The sequence below is a fragment of the Geotrypetes seraphini genome, chromosome 5 (genome assembly GCF_902459505.1).
Source record: "Geotrypetes seraphini chromosome 5, aGeoSer1.1, whole genome shotgun sequence".
In the NCBI taxonomy this organism is placed as follows: domain Eukaryota; kingdom Metazoa; phylum Chordata; class Amphibia; order Gymnophiona; family Dermophiidae; genus Geotrypetes; species Geotrypetes seraphini.
In genome coordinates, this window is record NC_047088.1 from 160,694,518 (window position 1) to 160,712,232 (window position 17,715).

The following is a 17,715-nucleotide window of genomic DNA, read 5'->3' on the forward strand; positions in this document are numbered from 1 at the left end:
CACTACCAGACACTTCGTGAAGACTCTGGGAGATGAAGACAGACTGAATGGAAGCACTCGATACTGCAGATGCAGATGTCCCACCCGAAATCTGAGGAATTTGCGAGAGGCCAGATGAATGGGAATGTGAGTGTAGGCCTCCTTGAGATCCAGAGAGCATAACCAGTCGTTCTGCTCGAGGAGGGGGTAGAGAGAAGCAAGGGTCAGCATGCGAAACCTCTCTTTGACTAGGAATTTGTTGAGGACCCTGAGGTCCAAAATGGGTCGCAGGTCGCCCGTCTCCTTCAGAACAAGGAAGTACCGGGAGTAAAACCCCTGGTTGTGTTGGTCCACAGGGACCGGCTCGACGGCCCGGAGCCGGAGCAAAGCCTGGGCTTCCTGAAGAAGAAGGGCGGTCTGTGTCAAGCTGGAAGGATACTCTCTTGGAGGGTGGTCCGGAGGGACCCGATGGGATTGAGGAGAGTATCCTTCCCTGATGATAGTAAGGACCCAGAGGTCGGTGGTTACGGCCTCCCAGCGATGATAAAAATGATGGAGTCGCCCTCTGATGGGAAAAACAGGGGGAGGCAGAATGAGGCTGGTTATGCCCTCGACGAGACAGTCAAAAAGGTTGAGGAGCCTTAGGGACAGCAGACGGCTGAGACTTTTGCTGAGCCTTCTGAGGAGGCTGCCGCTTCGCAGGTTGCCTCGCAGGAGGAGCTTGCCTCGGCTGATAACGCCGCTGATAGATCAATGGCGGTCGAGAGGGTCGAGACTGCTGAGGCTTAGGCTTCGGCCTAAGAATGGACTGGAAGGACTTTTCATGATCAGACAATTTCTTCGTGACTGTCTCGATGGATTCGTTAAAAAGATCCGCCCCAGCACACGGGACGTTTGCCAGGCGGTCATGAAGATTCGGGACCATGTCAATGGTCTGCAACCAGGCCAAACGGCGCATCGCCACAGAGCAGGCTGCTGCTCGGGCCGAGAGCTCGAAAGCATCATAGGCAGATTGCATCAACTGAAGACGAAGCTGGGACAGCGAAGCAACCACCTCCTCAAACTCAAACCGAGCCTGGGACTCGATGTAGGGTGTGAATTTTCGAAGCACAGGTAGAAAAAAATCCAAGTAGGTGGCAAAGTGGAAATTATAATTCAGGACCCGGGATGCCATCATAGAATTCTGATAGATGCGTCGACCAAACTTATCCATGGTCCTGCCCTCGCGGCCTGGAGGCACCGAAGCATACACCTGGCCAGGATGAGACCGCTTGAGCGAGGATTCGACCAGGAGGGACTGATGAGAAAGCTGAGGTCCCTCGAAGCCCTTATGATGCACCGTGCGGTACCGAGCATCCAATTTTCCAAGGACCGCAGGGATAGAGTAAGGAGACTCAAAGCACCTCATGAAGGTCTGGTCGAGGAGCTTGTGCAGAGACAGGCGTAAGGACTCGGCCGGAGGATGAGGCAAGTGCATGGTATCGAGGTAGTCCTTGGAGTATCAAGACCCAGCATCGAGGGTAATGTCCATGTCATCCGCAATCTGTCTGAGAAACGAGGAAAAGGACAGTTGGTCCGCCAGCGCCGGCCTTCGAGAAGGACTAGAAGAAGTCGAGGCTTCGGGCTCCACAGAAGCCTGTGAGCAACAGGGCGAGTAAAACACCTTGGGGTCCTCGAACTCCGGGCCCGGAGGAGGAGACCCAGCCGAAGCAGAATACCCCATCCGAGGCAATTTCTTCTGAGGTGAGACGGTCGAGTGCCGAGAGGAATGCCTCGAAGAGTGTCTGGATCGATGCCCCTCTCGATACCTGGAAGGGGATCGAGCCCTTCTGTGAGAATACTGGTCCCCAGAAGCCTCCAAGGAGCAGATAGGACTCGAGGCCGTCGATCGGAGAGGCGGAAGAGTCGGCGCCTCCCCAGAAGCTGCCCAGGCTTGATAGGGGGTTCGGAAGAACTCGTCCTGCTTCCTGCTATGCCCAGGACTGGAAGGCCTTGAAGGTGGACGCCACACTGTGTCATGGGGCGGGGTAATAGGTTCCAAGGGAGGCAAGTCACTAAGTGAAGCTTTCCTCGAGGGAATAGGCTCCAAAGGAGGCATATCACTAAGGGAGGCCTTTCTCGAGGGAATCGGTTCCAAGGGAGGTATCGCACTACCCGAGGACCCCCTCGAGGAACTGGACACTGCCCGCCGCTCCTCCTCACCGAGCAACGAGGTCGAGTGACGCGGCAGAGGAGGAGGGGCGGCCCGCCCCTCGGAGCCGGAACTGGGAGGTCACCCTGGATCGAGGCAATCAGTCGGGGTCCCATGGTGGACATGAGTTCCTCAAACTGAGCCTCCAGAAGGGACCGCAACAAAGCCGATATGGAGGGATCCGCACCAAAACGGGGCCCTTCCGCACGGTCTTCGCGCTCTTTCGGTGCCGCATGCTTCTGCTTGCCAGCCTTCGGCACTTTAAGCACCACCGGTGGAACTGTAGGGGTCGATACCTGTTCCGAGGAGACGGAGGAAGGCACCGGCGCCGAGGTCGAGGCCGAAACCGGTGTGAACGAGGCCGGTTTCAGAAGGCCCGAAGCAGCCGGGGAGGCAGAGGGCTTCGCCGACGGAGTCAAAGCACCAGTTGATGTCGAACCTGAAGGATCCAACGAAGCTTCCATCTTGAATATGGACTCCCACAACAGGCAGCGGTGCTTAAACGCTCGCGCCGTCAGAGTGGAGCAAGGCCGGCACGATTTCGGAAAGTGATCCGGACCCAGACACTGTAGGCAGCGTCGATGTGGGTCCGTGAGCGAAATCGTGCGCTGGCACTTGCTGCACTTTTTAAAACTGGTGATCGGCCGGGACATAGGCCGGAAAAGCTCCGCAGCAAGGTCGAAGGCACGGGGCCCCTGTCACGCGGCCGACCCGGTGTTGGAAGAAAAAAATTTTTTTTTTTTTTTTGAAAAAAGAAATCAAAGAAAGAAATAAATGCATGGGAGAGCCAAAAGAACCCAACCCGCGGCAGTACAGAAGGCAAAAAACAGATTCAATGGGCGCAGAATTGAAGTAAACTTCTCAGCTCCGTGGAAGAAAAAGAACTGAGGAGACATGCCCGGACCATCGGGCGGGAAGGCACTGGCGCATGCGCTGTGCGGGCATCTCGAAACTTCTGAGTTTCTTCAAGCAAGACATGCTTGTGAGACGTCCGTATCGTGGCTCTGTCGGATGACATCACCCACTAGTGAGAATACCTGCATGCTTGTCCTTGGATAAGGAGTATTATGTCTGAAGGCAAATGAGGTTGTTGACTTGGGGAAGATTCTAGTTCTGGGGGTGGCAACACCATGGGTTTCTGGGTAGTGGTGAGGATCATGTGAGAGGTCCATTATGCCTTGCATTATCATGACTAGGTTATCACAAACATGTACATTTTCTTTTTTTTGTCAGTCACACGGTAATGTAAATTGTTACTTTACACAATTTTCACCAATTCATATTAATTATCTGTCTTGCACTCACTTACCTGTGAACTGGCTCACAAATTTTAGGTGTTAGATCACAGTCCATCTGCGTAATTGTGGACTAATGCAGACTAATGTGCAACTACATGGGAGGGAGGGTATTAACTAATATAGGCACTTAAAGGGCAATTCTGTAAATAGGTGCATGCAGTTAGGTATGTATTTTGCATGGAAGTGGTGCTATAATTAGCAGTTACACATGCAAATGCACTAAGTTCTATTCTATAAGGGAACGCATAAGTGCTATAGTGCATAAATGCATGGGAGAAGCATGGAGAGACATGGGCACGTCTCCAATCTAAGCACAAACCTTATAGAATTTTATAAGTTGCTTGAACTTATAAGGAATAAGTGGGCACACCTAAATATAAGCATATTGATGCCGAATTAGGCTAACAATTTATAATAGCATCTTGATGCCAAGATGCCATTTTGAATTGGCACTCAGCACATGGACTGCATTTGCCCTACTGCAGGTCTTGAACATAGACCACTTAGTGATAACAGTTTTCTAGGTCCAACACATGCAGCTGTCTAGAATGCAGTAAAAAGCTTTTTGAAGCATGATTAATTTTGTTACTCCCTAAATGCAAGGTATGACAATGTCCCAATTTATTTGACATACGAGCCAGGCATCTCTTTACACCTTCTTACAGCCCCCCCCCCAAAAAAAAAAAAATGCACACCTCTAAACTGCAAGTTAGGAACTGCTTTGTCATAAATGTAACACATTCAAATCTATGGGGCCGGGCTTCCAATGAAATGTATCTCAACTCAAAGTGATACAGAAGGACTTGCCTCTGAATATTGTTTCAGGTTCCTCCCAACAAGGCAGCCAGATAACCCCTTCTAACCATCCTCAGTATGACCACCAAAGAGAAGAAAATACTGGTCTTAGGAACTAAAAGTAAATAAGAATAAATAAAATAAAGCATCTTACTTTGCTGAAGTATTTTGTAAAAGGGCAGGTGCCATGACGGAAGCTGATCCTTGGACTGATAGACAGGTGACATTTAGGCCTCTTGTTTCCTCATAACCCCAAAACCATCCCCTAAAACAGAAATAGGAAAACCCTGTTAATGTTGTGCAGCAATCCCCCAAATCTGAAAGCATGCACAAACAAACTTTGGGAATGCTTTCCAACATAGTATGAAGCTAGAAAATGATATGGGGACAAAATTTGTCCCCATCCCCGCAGGCTCCATCTCCATCCCCACCTTATCCCCATGGACTGTCCACATTTGCACAAACCTCGAACACATGATTTTATATTTAAATCTTTAAAGTATAAAAAGAGACAATATTCTGTACAACTGTTTATAAATCACAAATAAAGCCTTCCATTTCTATATGGTTTTGGTACAACCTTCCCAAAGATTCAGTTGCCCATGGGGCTCATTTTCAAAGCACTTAGACACACAAAGTACCATAAGTTTCTATGGTACTTTGCTTGTCAAAGTGTTTTAAAATTGAGCCTCTATGTCAGGGGTTCTTCACTTGGGGATCTCTGGACCCCTAGGGGGTCCATGGATGGGTTTCGGGGAGGGGGGGGGGTCTGTGAGGGTCAGATAAAAATTAACATTTATATTCACTTTACAGTCCGGTACTGTTGATTTTTCTTGTGGATAACGAGAGAGTAGATGCAGGAGTAGTAGTAGTAATGGTAGTAGAAAACATAGTAGTAGTAGATCCGTTTTAATTTGCACAAGAGGATTGTATTTCATAATTGTAACTAGTGACCATTACTTTTTGCATTAAAAAAGAGTGGTTCTTTAGATTGTTTACTTTAAAGTTTAATAATACTTTATGTATGTCACTGCATGCAAAGCTGTGTTTATGTGAATACTTCTGGGGAAGGGGGTCCATAGCTTTCATCAGATTCTTAAAAGGGTCCATGACTCAAAAAAGGTTAAGAATCACTGCTCTATGGCCCAGATTCTCTAAAAGTGCGTCCCGATTTTAGGCAGCTGTAGGCGTCCTACAGCTGTCTAATCAGCCAATCGGAATGCACGTTTTTAAAAAAAAAAAATGCTCCCCAGACAGGCCGCCTATATTGAAGGCGAGGCCCGCAAGACACCTAGGCCCTGATTCTGTATAGGACGCCCAGGAGAGGCGTCCTATTCAGAATCGGCCTAAACTAAACCCCGATTCTGTAACCGGCGTCCATGTTACAGACGCGGGTTAGAGAATCGGGTTAGATTAGACACGGCCCGCTACACTTATCGCGGCAAGGGATCTCTCTGCCGCTATAAGTATAGCGGCCCGTGGCCCCTGACCGATCACTGGCAGGAGGGTGCCCAAACCCTCCTGCCCGAAGACGCACCCCCCCCCGACACTACCGACCGCCCCCCCCGACACTACCGATCCCCCCCCCGACAATATCGGTCGCTGGCAGGAGGGTGCCCAATCCCTCCTGCCCGAAGACGCACCCCCCCCCCGGCGCTAACAACCCCCACTCCACCAAACCTGTTCTTACAGATGGGTCTTGCACGTCGAGCAAGCAGGCACGCCTCGTCAAAATGAGGCGGGCCCGCCCCTTCCCGCCGAAGCCTAAGGTCTGATTGGCCCAGGCTCTAGAAGCCTGGACCAATCAGGCCTTAGGAATAGCGGGTCCGCCCATCCCTACTAAGTCTAAGGTCTGATTGGCCAATACAATACAAAAGTAATATTCCAAATTCAAACTTTCCAGTTTGGTTTTTACATCCTCTTCCAAGGCATGCATAGATTTCAGCCAGGGCTTGAACTGAGTGATTAAATGGGAAACGTAAGTATTTATTTATTTATTCAATTTCTATACGTTCTCCCAGGAGAGCTCAGAACGGTTTACATGAATTTATTCAGATACTCAAGCATTTTTCCCTGTCTGTCCCAGCAGGCTCACAGTCTATCTAAAGTACCTGGGGCAATTGGGGGGGGGGGAATTAAATGACTTGCCCAGGGTCACAAGGAGCAGCAAGGGTTTGAACCCACAATCTCAGGGTGCTGAGGCTGTAGTTTTAACCACTGAGCCACACTCTCTTTCATGGCTTTAGAAACATAGAAAACATAGAAACATGATGGCAGATAAAGGCCGAATGGCCCATCCAGTCTGCCCATCCACAGCATCCACTATCTCCTCTTCTCCCTACGAGATCTCGCATGCTTGTCCCATGCTATCTTAAATTCAGATACAGTCCTTGTCTCCCCCAGGACACTATTCCATGTATCTACCACCCTTTCTGTAAAGAAGTATTTCCTTAGATTATTACTGAGTCTTATCACCTCATAACTTCCGGAGCTTCCCTTCATTTGAAAAAGACACCACCTGTACATTAATGCCACCGAGATATTTAAACATCTCTATCATATCTCCTCTCTCCCATCTTTCATCCAGAGTATACATATTAAGGTCTCTAAGTCTGTTCCCAAATGATTTATGACAAAGGCCATTAACCAATTTTGTAGCAGCCCTCTGGCTTAATTGATTGCACCTGTGTATATGTGGAGAAGCATTTTAGAAAGAATGTACCAATAAGATTTGAGCCATCCAGCTTGAGATTTAGCACAGGATCTGCTGACGTAGAACCTATTCTAAAATACAGGGGGAAATGGACATTTATGCACTGGTTACATGCAGCATGAACATCCATTTTAGAAAAGTAAACACCTAATTTAACTTAATCTAAAATTCTATTTCTTTATCACACTATACCAGCAAGGATTCAGGGCAATTTACAACAAAGAAATCCAACTAATCAGTATGGGGATTTACAATCATTTAAAAATATGGCTTATAAAATCAATTAAATTTATCAAATAAAAAAATGTTTTTTGTTTTTTTACAAAAACTCATATAACCCAATTCAGTCCTAATAGTTAAAGGTAGACTATTCTAAACAGTTGTTGCAAAATAAATAAACAGAGACTGAAACTAACATCTTACTCGTATTCTACACCTTTTTAAAGATGGAAATCTTATTTTTAAAGTGTCATGTGTTCAAGATGAAGAAAAAAATGAATGAGAGAAAAAATGAGTTAAGAGTTCAGATGAATTAATGTAGAAAATATGAAATACCATACAAGTTATGTTAAAATTTATACAGGCTTTTATGGGTAACCAATGAGGTTTATCATAGAATTCTAAGATACTATCATATTTTTGGAGTTCTAATGCCTGTGTTTTGACTCAGTCGAAGTATGTTAAACAAAGATGAATTTAATCCAGTATATAAAGAATTGCAGTAAGCCAACTGCAAAAGGACCAATATTTGAACCAACAACATAAAATGATGATCATGAAAAACCTGGCAAACTGGCTAGCCTTAGTTGCTTCAAACTGTACAAAGTTTTCTTCCATAACCTAGATATTTGAGATTTATAAAACAGAGATAAGACTAATATGATTCCAAGAACCCTAGAGGTTTTTATCAATAGTCAATGTTAATCTGAAGGAACCTAAATTATTAATGGAACAAAACATGAGTGTCTCTGAGGCAGCACACTGAATGTTCAGATTATGACATAACAACAAATATTTATATGCTAGAACATAAAATGTTTATATGATTTTAGAAACAAACATCTATATTTCCAGACAAAGCCCAATATCCCTTGCCAGTTTTGCTTTGGGTGGAGTACTTCTCGATAAGATCATTTTTCTGACACCTATACATCCACGTACATTCCGATTACCCATGTCAGTGGTAGTATTCTATGAATTTATGTAGCGTAAACAGCACATAAATTCAAGTGCTCTGTTATAGAATGAGACAAACTTGATTTTTTTCTGTTACATAGAGCAATTTGGACCCCGGATCATTTGCAGAAGTTGGATAGCTTTAAGTCTAATAGATGCTGGCACTGTCATCTCGAAGCTGGGACTTTAGATCATTTGCTATTCTACTGTCCATTGATTTTGGCTTTTTGAAAATCAATATGGGGTCAAACAAATTGTTTATTGGAAAATCCAGTGGAATTATCGTATGATACTGTAATGCTTGGCATGTCAGTGAGGGCTAAGAGCCAAATATCCTCTAACAATAATAAGCTTCTCCTTACAGGGGTTGCCATACAACAGATTACGAATAACTGGAAAAATTGGGGTAGACTGAATTATAGTTTCTGGTGGAGTTCTTTGTCACATATAAAATGGAAAGGGTAATAACCACACAGCAGGGAAATTTTAGAAAATTTCAGGATATTTGGGAGCCATTAACAAATTACTGTAATGAATGAATATTATTTTTCCCCTTAATGTCCAAGGAAGAGGAAGAGGAGGGTAGATTTTGGTCTTTGTATAAATGTAAGGAATGTGGGGATGAGGATTATTATATGTTTTTCTGTGATAAAGATTGTTATTGATTAAAGGGGAGAGAGGGAGATAAATTCTAAACTGGATTTTTACAGAATATTAAGTGTTGTATCTGAGTTTAAAATGTTTTTATATGCTGATACACTTATTGTAAGTTTTAAAAATGAATAAAGAATTTTTTAAATATTTTTAAAAAAGGATATCTCTCAGAGTCAGAGGTGGCTACATATATAATTCCAGTTCTGGATTCTTTAAATGCATAAATTTTCACATCCCAGGTTCTCTTACCATCCAGCACATTTTTGGCTGTATGCACAAAAACTTTGATTCTGTATACAAACTGGTGATATCTGACAGTGAATATTATGTATTAACTGTTAACACAGTTTCTGTTCTCTTAATTCAGCACAGATATTACCGGTAGTGTCCATGTTTGTCCACTGAATACATGAGCTGATCCAAACAAGGTCTTTCATCTACTTTTTCTTCCCAGGTGCCTTCTTTCCAGCCTTCTGCGTAGCCCTGTAGAACATACACCTGCTCAATGAAGGGTCCTCCAGATTCTGTGAACAGATAGTCCAAAATAAATCATCATTTAGATTTATGATAGTGGCTCCTCAAGTGCCACAAACAGGTTTTGTTTTCAGGATATCAGAAAGCTTAAAGTGTATTACATCAGGGATCTCAAAGTCCCTCCTTGAGGGCCGCAATCCAGTCGGGTTTTCAGGATTTCCCCAATGAATATGCATGAAAGCTATGTGCATGCACTGCTTTCAATGCATATTCATTGGGGAAATCTTGAAAACCTGATTGGATTGAGGCCCTCAAGGAGGGACTTTGAGACCCCTGTATTACATTCAGGTTCAGAAGGTATTTCCCTGCCCAGTGGATTAACAATTTAAGTTGTTACCTAAGGCAGTAAAAGTTGAAATGACTTGCCCAAGGTCACAAGGTATGAGAAGCAGAATTTGAACCATACGGTTTGATTACTCTGAAAACCAAACAAGCATGTAGCCCTGAAGGGCTAGTATCAAATCTATTTACTTTATAGGTCACTTTTGTCTGAACAGAATCTCAGATTTAAATAAGTAATCACAGTTCACAAGTTCTGTTCTTTTGTCTCAAAAGTGTTGTATTTTATGACACTTTTTCACAATGTAACAGATTAAGGGCTCCTTTTTACAAAGGTGCGTTGGGGCCTTAACATGCAGAATAGCGCATGTTAGCCGCTACCGCCTCCTCTTGAGCAGGCAATAGTTTTTCGGGTAGCGCGAGCTAATCCTATGCGACACTAGTGCACCTTTGTAAAAGGAGCCCTAAAGGCTGAACAGAAGGTTTACAAAATATTGCAAGAGGTGCATTTTACCTAGATAAGTTTTGCCATTCTACAACACAATTCTTCAGCTGAGAACTTCATGATGCTCAAATAAAATGCTACATTACAAAAAGACTATAGTAATTCATTTTAGTTCAACAAGCCTTAGAATCTGGACTGCCAGTCTTCTGACTGCTTCTTGGGCCCAACACTCTGACCTGAGACCTCCACTTCAACCAAAAATGCCACACACGTAAACGTGTGGAGGAATGCAGTCGACCCCGATCCTGGAACCACTGCCAAGCAGCCATGCAGCCTACGCTCAAACCCACATGTGGATGAACCTGGGGTGAGCAATGCTCCCAAAGGAATGGTCCCTATGCCCCGATCTGTGAATGCGAGCAGCCAACCCCCTGGAAGCAGACTTTGCCAGTAAAGTCTGAGATCTCCTGCAGCCAGAGCTGTCCCCGTAAGGAACTTCTGCAGTGCAAAGGCGCAGAAATATGGAAGTTAGAGAAAAACCAAGCTCCTACTATCTCGCTTGTAGGAAGACAACTGGAAGTCAGAGGGCAGTCCTGAGGTAAGAAGGGAGGGTCAAAATATGTAAATGAAACTTCCCTACAAGAGATCTATTGAGATGGGATTGACTACCCACTTGTCCAGGAATAGAGTGAGAATGTAGAAGAATGGACCAATGAACTAGCATGTGTTAAGAATGACATTGAATTAGCCATAATTCAATTGTGCCACAGTGCACATCAACATAGAATTAATATAAACCGCTTTGAATAGAAATGGTATATAAGACATGTAAATGAAATAAATAAATAAATAAATGTGTTATTTGTTAATTGATATATTATTAATGGATGGGGTGGGTGGGAAGGGATTCTTTTATACTTTAATGATTATTAGTAAGATTGTCAAGTGATTTGTTTCAAATTTTTTTTTTTATTGTTTATTATACACTTGTTGTAAGATATGAAAATGAATAAAGATTTATAAAAAAAAAAAGTGGTATATAAGACATGTAAATGAAATAAATAAATAAAAATAATATGGACCAATGTGATAAAATATTAATGAGCTGTCATATACAAAGCAGCTCTTTAATGTTAAAGTGGGGTTAATGGAAATCATGTTATATTTTTTGTTAAGTACGTCTCCCCAAAGGAGAAAGACAGTAAGACCTATGCACTAAAATGCAAATTGTTTTTTTGCAAAAGAGACCAAAGTATGAAAAAAGTGCCAAAATGTTGGCATTCTGTTCAGTTTCAGCCCCTTCTGCAAAATAATTTCTTCACAGTGAAGTTTACATGTTGTCTGCCACACATAAAAATTTACAAAATGTTTAAATTAATGAGATGCTGTCAAAGCATAACTTGATACTGTTTAATAACATTGATTTAATCCATGTGTCTGCATTGGGAAAAAGACATGCAGACCAAATTCTAGATTTAAACACCCCCAATTAATTTTAAGTGTTACCTGTAAGAAACTGTTCATATTCAATGACTGGGATGTTTTTATTGAGGCTTTCCAGATCAAAGAACTCAGACCAGGCAATGCGGACCTGATGAATATCAGGACTCTGCCAGTGATAGAGACGACCCCATGGTGGCAGCACTAATACCCAATCGCCACTCCTCAGTAAGGTCTTCAGAAGAGAGGCTACCCGAATGTAGACATCCCTGCGCAGGTTAAAGCCTTCAGGAGGATTCACATCATACAAAAGATACCTGAGAAGAAAGATTAAAAAATTTAGGGCCGAACGTATCAAGCTGTTTTCCATTAGATACAACAGGAAATAAAACAATTATTATTACACAGATGCCTTAGTCTTTTATTATTATTATTCATAAGATAACCAATACTGGGCCTCAGACATGTAAATTATCTTTTAACAGAGCCATCAATGTTCAAGTCAGGCAGCCATGTAAATCCACAGAAAACAGCCATATACTATATTTTTCTCTCCATATGATGCACTTTTTCCACCCCCAAAAAGGGGGTGGAAATAAGGGTGCATCTTAAGGAGCGAATGTAAAAAAAAAACCCCAAACCCCTGTACCTTTTTTTTTTCCATCCTGGCGGTCCAGCGTGCTTTCCACGCTCCTGTCTCGGTTCCCCTGCTCTTTTCCAGCAGTGGCACAGCGATGCACAAGGCAGGCGCGTGCTTTTTGCCTGCCTGCGTGGTCCCGCGCTGCACTCTGAATGGCTGCCTGTCAGTTCTCATCCCACAAGAACTAACAAGCAGCCATTCAGAGTGCAGAGAGGAACTAAGCAGGCATGCAAAAAGCACACACCTGCCTCATGCACTGCTGTGCCGCTGCCGGTAGAGAGCAGAGGAACCAAGGCAGGAGTGCATAAAGTGCGCTGGACCGCCGAGATAGGGAATAAAGGTACTGGGGGTGGGGTTGGCTGTCTGTCTTGGGGCTAGCTGGCTGGCTTGGGACTAGCTAGCTGGCTTGGGGTGGGTTGGCTGGCTGGCTGGCTTGTGGTGGATTGGCTGGTTGGCTGGCTGCCTTGGGGCTAACTGGCTGGCTAGCTTGGGATTGGCTGGCTTGGGGTGGGTTGGCTGGCTGACTAGCTGACTTGGGGGACTGGCTGGATTGGGACTGCTATCCCACATATAAAGGGGTAAAAAAGAAAACTAATTCTAATCTGTATTTACTCCACTGATCTCCACAGAGCTCCAAGGGGCTACAAAGAGGCCTGGCGTGTCCCTTAGGGTATGCCCCTTTGGCTGCACGCCACAGAGCTGTGTGTCTTTTATGCGCCAAGGAAGGATCCAAATTGTTCAAGAGAATGTCCACTTCACTGCCTACTAGATCACTCAGCATCAGTACTTTCTCCGATATCCGCATCAGATATTTCTCCAGTCTGCCCTCACTCCCTAAGATGGCGTTTGGGAGGTAAGGTCACTCTGACAAAAATCACACACTGGCAAAGTTCTCTCCCTGATCTTTCTTTTCTGATGGTGTGACCAAAATAAGAGTCATAACTTCATCATTTGGGCTTTGAGTGAAATAGCCGGTTTGATCTCTTCTAGAATCGATTCTGGAAGAGATCAGGTCTCAAGTCCCTGGCAAAAACTCAAATAGTTGCAACATTCCATGCTACTGATCCATGTCTGTCTCAAGAGGAGACTATGGACTTTTCCTCCAAGAACTTAGCAAACATTTTTTATAACCAGCTATGTTAATTGTTCTTATCACATCCTCTGGAAATAAGTTCCAGAGCTTAACTATTCTCTGAATGAAAAAATAATTCCTCTGAGGACTTGTAGTGCTACTATCAATAAAGTGAACTTTGAACTTTACACCCATGGCTGAATTTATGACATCACATCCTCACAATCCCTTTGTTGTGCCTTGATTGTCTCATTGATGAGGCCTCCTTGGGCGTCCTTTTTGGTGGCCTAGTAATATTTGACAGAGTAAAAAATCGATCCACTTGTACCCATTCTACACCACTCAAGATTTTTAAAACTTCAATCATATCTTCTATCAGCTATCTCTTTTCCAAACTGAAGAGCCCTAATCTCTTTAGTCTTTCCTCATACAAAAGGAGTTCCATCCCCTTTATCATCTTGGTCACTCTTCTTTGAACTTTTTCTAGTTCCACTATATCTATTTTGAGATAAGGTGACCAGAACTGAATGCAATACTCAAGGTGATGTCGCACCATGAAGCGAAACAGAGGTATTATAACCTTTTTAGTCTTGTTAATCATCCCTTGTCTAATAATTCCTAGCATCTTGTTTCCTTTTTTGGCTGCCGCCGCACATTGGACAGATTTCAGCATATTGTCTACAATGACACCCAGATTTTTTCCTTGGGTACTGACACCCTAGGTGGACTCTAGCATCTGGTATTTATGATTTGGGTTATTCTTCCCAATGTGTACCACTTTGCATTTGTCCACATTAAATTTCATCTGCCAACTGGATGCCCAGTCTTCCAATTTCCTAAGGTCTGCCTGCAATTTTTCACAGTCTGAATGTGTTCTAACAACTTTGAACTGTTTAGTGTCATCTGCAAATTTGATCACCTCACTTGTCGTTCCAATTTCCAGATCATTTATAAATGGCACCAGTTCCAGAACAGATTCCTGCAGATCTCTACTATTTATCCTCCTCCACTAAGAAAACGGCCATTTAACCATAGCCTCTGTTTTCTGAACATTGTCTCCTATCCCACAACTCTTTCATTTTCTCAGAAGCCTCTCATGAGGAACTTTGTCAAAAGCTTTCTGAAATCTAGATACACTACATTAACTGGCTTACCTTTATCCACATGTTTATTTACACCTTCAAAAAAGTCAAACAAATTGGTGAGGTAAGATCCTCCCTTGGCTGAACTATGCTGACTCAACATTTTTTCTTTGTCCCCTTTTTATTGCATATTTTTAAGTACATTTTTTACATGGTTATTTGAATGATCCTTTTGGTTGAATGTTGGTCCCTTTAAATTCAGTAGCTGAACAAAGTACGCATATTGTGAAATGATATTTTGGAGATAATTTTGTAGTTTGCTATGTTTTAGTGCCACAACTTCATGGAAATGCTATATTTAAGCTGAATAAGTATTTAGAATTTATGAACTTTATTCCTGTGGTACACAATCGGTTTCCCCCCACCCCTGTTTTTTAAAGAAATGCAATTTGAACTGTTTGAAATTTTGTGTGAACTAGAATACTATCAATGGGATGTTGTTAATAATAGGATCTGTATAAGCAGATTTACTAAAGTTTTTACAAAATTTGCTTTAATAAAAGCGTATATTTGAGAATATTCAAGCATTATATTTGGAACTCATTCAAGGAAAATATTTTGTTTGGGATAAATGATTAAAAATTGTAAGCTGATTTGTTGTGGGTGTTCTGTGGCAGTAGTTTTCCATACATTTTCAGACTAATTCTATATATGGTGCTTAAAGCTGTGGGCTCCTTTTACAAAGGTGCGCTAGAGTTTTTAGAGCTTGCACTGGATTAGTGTCCGCTATCTGAAAAACTACCACCTGCTCAAGAGGCGGTAGCGGCTAGCGTGCGTGGCATTTTAGCACGCACTATTCCGCATGTTAAGGCCCTAACGCACCCAATTTCTATGCACAATTCAACTGAACAAGCCAATTAGCACTGATAATTGGATGCCAATAATTAATTATCAAAATAGAACAAAACACAAAGAACCCCCTCTCATCAATACTGGGCAAGTTTCTCAAATAGTATCTTCATATAACATTTAAAGGCTTTTAAATATTTAAATGTTCTCATAAGCTGTCAGCAAGGTGCCACAGCAGCGGTACAATGTTGCTGGAAAGGTGCTTGAATTTTAATCATATCTTATCTCAAACACAATAGGATGTAATCCCACTGCTACCAATACTTCTTTCAAAAGTGCTTTTGTTATCTCTTTGGGTCCTCAGAGGGCCACCACACACTCAATCATTTCATTGTGTGAGGCTTTATGCTCCCATTCGTCATTGGTCCCATATTTTTCATTAATTTTTTAAGATTAGTTGAATGTAAATACTAGTACTAATGTACTTAGCTTTAGGTTACACGTTGTTCGGGAGGGTAGGATATTTCTACCCTCCCGAACAACGTGTAACCTAAAGCTAAGTACATTAGTACTAGTATTTACATTCAACTAATCTTAAAAAATTAATGAAAAATATGGGACCAATGACGAATGGGAGCATAAAGCCTCACACAATGAAATGATTGAGTGTGTGGTGGCCCTCTGAGGACCCAAAGAGATAACAAAAGCACTTTTGAAAGAAGTATTGGTAGCAGTGGGATTACATCCTATTGTGTTTGAGATAAAATATACAATTATTCTTCTTTCACATTTAATATCAGAGTGCCCAGTGATTCATGAATTTTAATCATAACACATTGCATGTTGCAAGGATTCTTGCTTCTACTGGAGTGGCAAATGTTATGGCTCTACAAAAGTTGTTTAACAGTAGACCATTTATCTGAAAAGGTCAGTTCACGGCTTCCCCTGTCTGTTTGGAATAATCAATTATGTGCATTAATTGGAATAAAAATTTGCCTGCACACTTCTAGGTGCTGGGATCAGCAAATACATTTTACATGCAAATCCAAAAAGTGGTTTGGCCATGGGAGGAGCGTAGGTTAATCGGGAGCTTCTAGAATTTGTATGCATTTTTATAGCATAAGGAAGATCCACATATAATTTAGGTGTGAGAATCTACATCTGGTTTTATGTGGTGTAAATTCCCACTGCCTGCAACTGGGCGCAGAACCTGACACCAAACAGTATTCTATAAATGGTGCTCAATTCTGAGCGCAGTTTATAAAATAGTATTTAGTGCAGAATTTTATCAGCACTGATTTTTCAGCACCATATATAGAATTTTAGTTTTTATGACACCCCATGTGAACATATGTTTGACAGCATTGCACACAATACTGTCCCACTTTTTTTGAATAAATACAGATGGCTAAGAACTCATAACATAATACCCATATTATAATGCCATTGTCTGTAAATACTGAATCCTTGGAAATATTATGTGTAGTATCCTTGACCTTGCTAAAGACATTATCCCAAGGGGACAATTCCATATTGCCTCACGCAATAGGAAAAATAAAAAAAGAGGACCCGGCAGTTATTTCAGCTCCGCAAAGACTTGATGATCTCTAGGATCCTAAAAGCTCAAACACAATTCTGAGAAACTGGTTAGACGGGCCGATGAAAAATGTTACAATTTAAGCAAAGAAGTCAGGTTTCGCCAAGACTATTAGAAACAGAAGCATCAGAGCAACTACAGCACATCTTTGTAGTTGGTTTGCTATCATTTCATGGCTCGATGGGAAGAAATGAGGACGGCAAGGCCCCACACGGATTGTGGGTCCTACCTCAGGTCAGCCCATCTTCTGTACTTCCCCTCCTCCTTACCGTCTCTCTGCGGCAACAGCTGCAACGGGCAAAATTAGCGCTCCCTGACCGGGACTAAATTCCGGCGCCACGGGCTGAAAGGACAGCAGCGGATGCAGGAGGGAAAACAGAACCACATAGAAAAGTCCCGAGCAGCCCCAGCACTCTGGAGGCGCCACCATATCTGTGCAGGGAGCCGCCAGGACACGTACTTCCGGGTCTCTAAGCCGCTGCTGCTCCGTTGCTGTGGTTACCATCCAACGCTGTAGGAGCGAGCGCCCTCTGCAGGCTCCCCGAAGCTGTAACTCAACTCAGCTTGCTCTGCATCTGCTCCGGTTTTATGAAATGGTCATTCATCCATTCTAGACAGAGGGGCATTTACGATCAAAATGGAATAAAATCTGCGACTTTAAATTTTAGAAAGAAAGGCCTTGTGAAAATCTTTATGGTGCTGTTGAAAGTCATGCATTGTAGTGATTTGGTGAGAGCTTATGGAAAGACATACATTGTTGATTAAAGATAAAGAAATAAAGATAAAGATAAGAAATAAAACAAAAAAAAAAAAACATTCTTTTTACTTCAGTCCTCCATCCTAGGATTGCAAGAAGCATTCGGTTTAATGTACAAAACCATATGCATATGGAGTAATGAGTCCCATTCTTCCATGGGAAGGGTCTGGCTAGTGGCGTAGTAAGGGTGAGAGGCGCCAGGGGTGGTGGCACC

General features: G+C 42.9%; 1 protein-coding gene across 1 annotated transcript in view; it reads right to left on the bottom strand.

Moving 5' to 3' along the window:
- Window positions 1-17,199, bottom strand: part of POFUT2 (protein O-fucosyltransferase 2) — a 41,429-nt gene extending 24,230 nt beyond the window's left edge. The window contains exons 1-4 of the mRNA XM_033947286.1: window positions 17,014-17,199; window positions 11,571-11,821; window positions 9,186-9,330; window positions 4,418-4,528 (exon numbers count right to left, since the gene is read on the bottom strand). Coding sequence (XP_033803177.1) covers window positions 4,418-4,528; window positions 9,186-9,330; window positions 11,571-11,821; window positions 17,014-17,174 — 668 coding nt within the window. The 5' untranslated portion in view covers window positions 17,175-17,199. The remainder of the gene's footprint in view (window positions 1-4,417; window positions 4,529-9,185; window positions 9,331-11,570; window positions 11,822-17,013) is intronic.
- Window positions 17,200-17,715: the final 516 nt, after the last annotated feature.